Source organism: Aethalodelphis obliquidens, unplaced genomic scaffold (assembly GCF_003676395.1).
Source record: "Aethalodelphis obliquidens isolate GAN/ISIS:26980383/991018 unplaced genomic scaffold, ASM367639v1 scaffold2, whole genome shotgun sequence".
Taxonomy (NCBI): Eukaryota; Metazoa; Chordata; class Mammalia; order Artiodactyla; family Delphinidae; genus Aethalodelphis; species Aethalodelphis obliquidens.
In genome coordinates, this window is record NW_020837946.1 from 29,123,581 (window position 1) to 29,131,576 (window position 7,996).

The following is a 7,996-nucleotide window of genomic DNA, read 5'->3' on the forward strand; positions in this document are numbered from 1 at the left end:
GGTTGTGATTAGTTTGGAAAATAAATTGGAACAAGGCTAGGCTGTTTGCAGGGAGACCAGTATCAGGAGGGTAGCAGAGTGACACAAGGAAGCGGTGATTACAGCTGAGGCTGGAGGCTATAGAATTTTGAGAGATATTTAGGAGGTGGAATTATCAAAGACTTGATGACGGACTGGCTCTGGGGAATGTCAGAGGACTCAGACTTCGTTTGCTTGAGCAATGGGGTGGGTTTACCAACATGGGAAATAATAGTAGAGGAAATTATCTGAGAAAGACAGAGAGAGCGAGAGAGTATGTGTGTGTTTGCCTATGCGTGTGTCTGTTGGGTGGCAGAGGACGGGTGCACTGCCATAGTAGAGGAAGGATTAGTTTAGTTTCTTACATTTTGATTCTGAAATACCTACAGGATATCTCAAATGGATACATTACATACAGAACTGCATACTTTCTGGAGCTCAGCAAGATCCGGACTGCAGTTAATCAAATTGGGAGTTGTTGCCTATAAATAGGAATGAGGCCATGAGCATGATGGAGATTGGAGAGAGCAGGGGTACCTGGAGGAACTTAGCCTTTAATGGTTAAGTAGAACAGGAAGAGCTGACAGAGGACTGTGAAAAAGGGGTGATCAGTCAGGACAGCCCCTGAAATCGGACACCATGGAAGACCTAAAGGCGGAGAGTGTTTCAGGAATGAGGGCTGGTCTACACTGTCAGATGCTACGAGGAGGTCAAATAAAATGAGGCCTGAAAAGTACCCAATGGATGCAGGACACAGAGGTCATTTGTGACTTTGATTAGAGCAATTTTGTGGAATGAGGAAGGCAGAAGTGAGACCAGAGTGGGAGGGGAGGACCCCAGTTCCCTGTGGAGCTGGGGTGCTTAGTGCTGCGGGCCTGAGGAACATGCTGGGCGCTGAGAACAGTGAGAAGGGCCCCATCAGGATTTTCACGCAATAGAAGGGCTTTCTGAAGGAGATGATCTATACCAAGTCATGAGAGGAAAGGAGACATTAGCTAAGGTGGGGATAAACGGGAGGGTTGGTTCATTCAGAGGGAGCAACCAGGTGTACAAAGGTAAAGACATAAGGCAGAACTTTCTGTGAACCGCCAATTCATTTTATCTGGAAAATAAAATTTGAAGTGAGAAATGTCAGGAGGTGGAGAGGTTACTTATCTTATTAGAACCAGTGAAGGATTTTAGGCAGGGGAGGGACGGGAGCAAGTTCAAATTTTGAAATGATCATTCTGTTCTTAATGAGAAGAATGAATTGGATGGGAGAGACCAAAAGTAGTAAGACCAATCTTTTTGCAGGTAGAGAAATGATGAGGGCCCTAACCAAGAAGTGGCCATGAAGATGTAGAGAAGGGGCTAGATTTGAAGATAGAAAGTTGACAGAACTTGACCAATCTGAGACAGAGGCTAAGAGAGAGCTCCGGAGGGTCAAGTATGTCCCAATGTTTTTGGCATCTCGACATATGGTGGTGTCATGCCCTAAGACAGCAGTTCCCAAACCATCAGCCACAGATGGGTTGGGGGTGTGGAGCTAATGGTCCCCTTAGCTCCACAGACTGAGTATGGGGCAGCTGGAGTCCCCAGGTTGGTTACCTCTATTGTCCTTGACATTTGCTGTGTGTGCTAAGTCACGAAAATGCTTGGGAAGCTGTGGGCAAGGTAAGGAATATAGAAGGAGCAGATTTTCAAGAGGAATTTATGTCCAGTGGGTGAGGGACACATATCTCTGGAAGCCAGCAGAGAGATTTGGGCTGGAGATGAGGCTACGCAGTCATCAGCAACTAGGTGGTAGTTTTTTAGAAGAAACTGATAACCATGGTGATCCTGTGGGGAAGGGCCTGAGTCGCTGAGGAAGGACGACTTCTTCACTGCATGGTCTCTCGTGGCTTTTGAATTTCATTCCAGGTGCATGTTTGACACATTCAAAAATATAAATAAGTGGAGAGATAGATATCTGGATGGATGGGTGTTAACGTTTAACTACCATTGGAGAGTGAGAGGGTGAAGATGGAGGGGCGGGAAGAGAAAGATCATCAAGACAGCAGTAGAAAACAAGCTTCAGAGCACAGGGTCAGCTTCACACAGGAAGCGTCTCTGCTGCTGAGACCTAAGAGAAGGGAAGAGGTGATGGATGGGATGCAGGGGATTACGTCGGATGGGGGGATTCAGAACAAAATGGGCAGCAAGGCCAGGTCCCAAAGATTAAAATCTAGGGGAAGGGCTAGGGTTATAAGGGAAGAGGTGAAGATTTGAAATAATTTGTTAAGAGGAAAGGAAAGAAGAAAAATGGAAAAAGCCAGATTTTTTTTTTTCAGAGCTGAAGGCTCAGTGGAATTTAGAGACCGTGAAATTTGTAGTAACTCCAATGTACAGTTGCGTGATTCCCTGCAAAGGTGCTCGGCTGCCTGGGTGCAGGAGAGGAAACCTAGATGTATGATCTGTAGTGAGCCCTGAAATATTAGAGAGTACTGCCACCCCTGCAATTAGAATAAATGCAATTAGAATAAAACTAACACTGTACAGTATTCCAACAAAATTCTGAGTATTTCCATGATGACTTCATTTGGAATATCAAATTTTTTTCCCAAAGTTTTTATTGTTCTCATATTTTTTTGTGTCCTTGTTTTACTGGTGCCCTAAATGAGTGCTGAGGTGATTTGCTCGTTGGCTTTGAATATGGGAATGGAAAATGAGTACAGTTTTGTTACTTTACTTAGCATTTGGGAAGGAAGCAGGTGAGGCAGTGAAGATGAGGACAATTGCAAGGAAGCCGATGAAGTGATGGACTACAGGGGTCTCCACTGGACAAGGAAGGACGTAATAAATAGAAATAAAATTTAAAAGCCGCAGGCAGGGGTGATGTTGAAAATATTTAACAATCAGTATGGCGCGGATGACAACCAATCGGAACAGTTGCTGCCTCTCAGAATGGATTCACTGAAAAGAAGCTGGCAGGGGACAGAGGACTGCCCTTGGTCAGACCCAAGAGGCTTTAGTGAGGTCACAGCACCAGCACTGGGAGGAAGGGCAGAGCGTGGGGTTTGGGAATTGAGAGCCGGTTGTGGCTGGTGGTCAAGTCACCAGGCGTGGGCCAAACCAAACAAAGCCCCAAGGCAGCATGGAGGTGGAGCGAGTGGACACAGAAGTCCAATGACCAGTTGATTTTACCTCGAATTATTCTCAGCATTTAAGGCCCTCTCCTCCTGCCTAGCAGACTAGAGTTGCAAACTCCTCTTACGATAATGAGCTGTAAGGCAGTCACTCTAAATTTGACTCTATTGACTGGTAGGTAGTCCTAAATTTCCCATAACACTTGCACTGTAGATGGTTTTGTGAAAGAAAATGACCTGATTTTATGCTGTGTTTTATTAACAAAAGTCAAGGCATATATATATATATATATATATATATATATATATATATATGTTCATTCATTGATCTTAACTCTGTCACCATTGGACTTCGCCCAAAACACTGTTCCAGAGATTCCAAGCTCAGAGCATTGAAAATAATCAGAACTTTGTAGAGTTTGGAGATCTCTGCTTATTACCATATCAATGAGATGATTCATGTATGAGGTTTGTTTAATCTTTTCAATTAATTTAATTTCCTGACTTTCAGAAACCGACTTAGCCAAAGAAGATGAAAAGACCACCTTACCTACCACAAATGACAACCGGGAACATTGGAAAGTCTCAGATGGTAGGTATATCACTTGAAAAAAAAAAGTACCCTTTGTATCCAAGGCTTAATACTAAACTTCAAAGAAAGGAGTTTGATCATTTATTAGCCATAAAAAATGAGAGTTAAGTCTTTCATCACCTTCATCCTATATTCAAAAAAGAAAAACCATTGTTAAAAATCTATTGAAATCTTTGAAGGAAGGTACCAGACATTCACTGAGCACCTTCTAGATGCTGGTCACTGTGAGAGACACCGGGGCCCACAGTAAGGGAGTTGTGACCACACAATCACATCTGGGGGAGAGGAGCCATGAGAATATGAGAAAGTAAATGCGAAGACACACAATAAGTTAAACAGCTTGATGAAACAGGGCAAGGTAGTACACAAGGAAAGAAAGGATATGATCTAGAAACTCACAAGGAAGGAAAAGATCCTCGTGATGTATGAAGGGCAAACTTTAATAATATCTAGAAATCTAGTTGAGACTTAAGATGGCTAAAAATAATCCAATAGTATGTATTTATTCAGAAGCTGTGCCGGTTCAGTCACACAAGATGAAAAAATTCTAGAGATCTGCTGTACAATGATGTGCGTATGGTTAACAGTTCTGAACTGTAGATGTAAAATTTTGTGAAGAGGGTAGATTTCATGTTATATGTTTTTACCACCATTGAAAGAAGAAACTGTGAGAGGTGCTAGGGACATAAACATACATTGAACGTTGTCCTTGCCCTCAAAGTGCTCACCGTCTAGCGTGGGTGACTGCAAAGCAAAGCGAAAACTACCTTATGGAGAGGTAAGTGTTATGATAGAGGGTATAGTGGGACCACATAGGGGGTCTCCTGACATAGAGAGTGTTAGGAAAGGCTTTCGGGAAGAGATGAAATGGAAGCTGAGTCTAGGAGGAGTAGGAATTACTCATGTAATTTGGTGAAGAGGAGGTGTGCAAGTAGAGGGGCAGGTAGGGAAGAGGTTGTGAAAGGTGTCCCACCAGAAGGAAAAACAGGGGCAAAGCAGGCATTTCAGGGGATCAAGCCATGGCCAGAAGTGTGAACCAGGGGCAGCATCAAATTATATTCAGAAGATGATAAGTAGGGCAGCTGGGCTAGAGTAGGGGATCCAAAAAGGATGAAGAAAGCCAGAAAAGGTAGGTAGAGGCCATCCGTTGTTTGGCTGAATAGTTGGTGGAGGGCTCAGCAACATAGCTGGTGGCTGGACAGAACATGAAATCGATGGGGGCACGCTTAGAGAACTAACCTAGCTTCATCACTGACCCTCCGGAAGATGCTCAAGCAGCCCAAGTCACTGTCCAGAGGAGCGTGGTGAATTCATTTCCAGCCAGAATACATATCGTTAAGAGGCCCAGTCAGACAGTGTATCTGGGTACCTGGGTGGCAGCACCATTATTCTAGTCAGCCCAGCTGGTGATAAGCAACACTCATGGGAAGGAGGGAGGGCACTATGGCCCCCGTGAGAGAACTGAGAAAAAGCTCTACGGTCTCTCATGAAGGGGATGACCGGCAGCTTCCCAGGATGGAGGAAGAAAAGCCAGATTGTCGAGTATGTATTCCCAAGTCTTTGCAACAGAGCGATTTAAGTTGGTCATTCAAATTTTAAGGCTCTTAGGCTTAACTAATTCATAATCTTAAAGAACTTTAGTGGTAATTAAGTGAAGAAAATTGGGTTGATTTCAGGTTGTTGTGAGGGCTGTTTATTCAATGAGCATTGGAATCAAATATAACGAGATACAGTGCTTTCCATATTGTGGGTTTGGTGAGTTGTGAAAAAAATTTAGTGGGTCATGAAATGGATTTAATAACTGGCGTTTTTCCTTGAACTAGAATAAAATTGATGCTAAAAGGGTAAGTAAGGAGAGCAGATTTTTTTCCCAATGAATGAGAATAGGATAGAAAGAAAAAGATAAGTATTAGGAAAGATAAGAGAAGGATAAGAATAGATTAGAAAAGGGTGAGTATTTCGTTCATTTAACTTTTTGTTTCATTATATGCACACAAGTGAAGGTACTGGACTGGAACGTAAAATGTATTTTTTTTTTTACACTGGGTTTTGGTCAACAAAGTTTGAAAAGCACTCACAAAGAACATCTCACGGGCTGTTAGTTATATTCTAAACCACCATGTTTTATCTAATATTAGTTTCAGAATATAAAGATTTCTTTTCTGATCTAATGCCAGATGATGAAAAAGATCTAATTTTGTCAGATGGTACGTCTGTCAAGTGATAAGCAGTCTGCGTTGTGCTAATGGTCGTGACACACATTGTCCAGTCTTAGAGAACGACCCTGTGGTCAGAGAACACAGTCCAGCAACCGAAGTAACTTTGAAATAACTCTGTTTCTTTTATTCATAAACACTTTGAAGGAGGGATAAAAGATGGAAGCAAATTTTTTTTTAATGCTGAAATTGCTTCCATGTCATACTCGCCTCAAACTCTCCCCAATAAGTTCAGCTCCAGCCTCTATGTCTCATCCTTCTCACCTTTTCTTCTCAGTCCTTCATTACAAAGCTCAAAATAGCTGACAGGGCAAGTCAGGATCCTCCTCAGAATGTGGGTGAAAGGAAGACCCTGACAAGTCCAAGTTAGAATTCTCTTTAACAGGGAAAACCTGGGAATTTTTATACATGCATACATATATGTATCTTGTATATATTTGTATATAGGCTTATATATTTTCTAAATCTGCCTATACGACCTGTATATCTAGAAGATAATAATAATCTAGTCTGTTTCCATCTTTACTACTTCTTTACTTAAAACTCTGTGTACAGGAGGGAGCTGGCAAACACTGAAACATTGCCAGTGATTTATCTTGTGGGGACCAAGGTTTCACAGGGAAGTTGGTAGAAAGATGCTACACTGAGCCGTTTGGCTAGACACCCGTTTGCCCCTGACAGTGGTTTATCCATGATGCCATATAGAAGTGATCTGGCATCTTGCAACTTTCAAAGAGGACAAGGCATTCAGAGAAACTTGGAGTAGAAGGAAAAAGGAAAAAATGAAAATAACTGCAAAACTCAATGTCCTTTAAATACTAAAAAAACTCAGTTCTTTTAATTCTCTATATACTGCAGTAGATTTTTTAGATCTGATTCCTCAAACCAGCTCTGAAAAGTCACAAAATCAAGAACACACACATGGTAGCTGGTAGACAAACATTAATGTTAAAAGGTGGTCTTTCGGGCTTCCCTGGTGGCACAGTGGTTGAGACTCCGCCTGCCGATGCAGGGGACATTGGTTCGTGCCCCGGTCCGGGAAGATCCCACATGCCGCGGAGCGCCTGGGCCCGTGAGCCATGGCCGCTGGGCCTGCGCATCCAGAGCCTGTGCTCCGCGACGGGAGAGGCCACAGCAGTGAGAGGCCCGCGTGCCGCAAAAAAAAAAAAAAAAAAGGTGGACTTTCCTTTTATAAATGGAACTGGGTAGAAGAGGTCAAGTGTCCCTGTGACATGATTCTTCTCAAACCCTCCGCGTTCCCACATCCCCAGAAATTCAGCCATGTTTGCTGATTCTCTAGAGCTTAGCTTCCTACTTTTATATTTGACAGTGACAACCGAATCCTCCCCTCAGAATGAGTAAGTGAGGAAATGGACACAAATATATCTGCAGGTCCAGATTTTCAAAGATCGTAATTGAGTTGTCATGATATTTTATGCAAACAAGGCAGATGTAGGTTTCTTTGTGGTTGACCAGTCAGGATATTCACCCATGGCTCCACACTTTCATTTAAATATCCAATAAGATTAATAGATCCATTGCACCTTACAGTCTGAAAATGTGCAGTGTGATGGGCTTTGGCGTGGGGTTAGCTATGGGGAATTAGAATTGGTGCATGGAGGAAAAGTAGGGCCAAAAGAGGAAACGGAACTGACAATATAGCTGCTAAAAAATTTCAAAATGAGAAGCAAAGGAGCCAAGAGAGATGGCACATAGACATAGATTAAGGTCAGGAAAGCGGCCAGAATTTCGTTTTGATATGAAACTGTCTAATGATGATCATGTGGTTTGATTCCCCTCATAGGATCCTTCTCACACATGCACTCCCTCAGCTATTGAATCAGATTGAATACAGGAATCCAGTGAACAGAAGGAAAAGGATAGCCAAAGAAAAGCTAATAAAAACATGTTACTAACATATTTTTAAAATAGTTACATCGTTTCATTTCCTTCCTTTTACAGATTCTGAAGACAAAACTATGGAAGAATAGCAGATCAAATTAGATCAACTATAAAATTATTTGGTAGTGTAATAAATAGGGAAAGACCCATGAATGTCTGTATTT

The 7,996-nt window shown here is 42.4% G+C and overlaps 1 protein-coding gene across 1 annotated transcript in view; it reads left to right on the plus strand.

Annotated features, from left to right (window-relative positions):
* MDH1B (malate dehydrogenase 1B) overlaps nucleotides 1–6,980 on the plus strand; it is a 27,959-nt gene extending 20,979 nt beyond the window's left edge. The window contains exon 10 of the mRNA XM_027123195.1: nucleotides 5,859–6,980. Within this exon, the coding sequence (XP_026978996.1) occupies nucleotides 5,859–5,938 (80 nt within the window). The 3' untranslated portion in view covers nucleotides 5,939–6,980. The remainder of the gene's footprint in view (nucleotides 1–5,858) is intronic.
* Nucleotides 6,981–7,996: the final 1,016 nt, after the last annotated feature.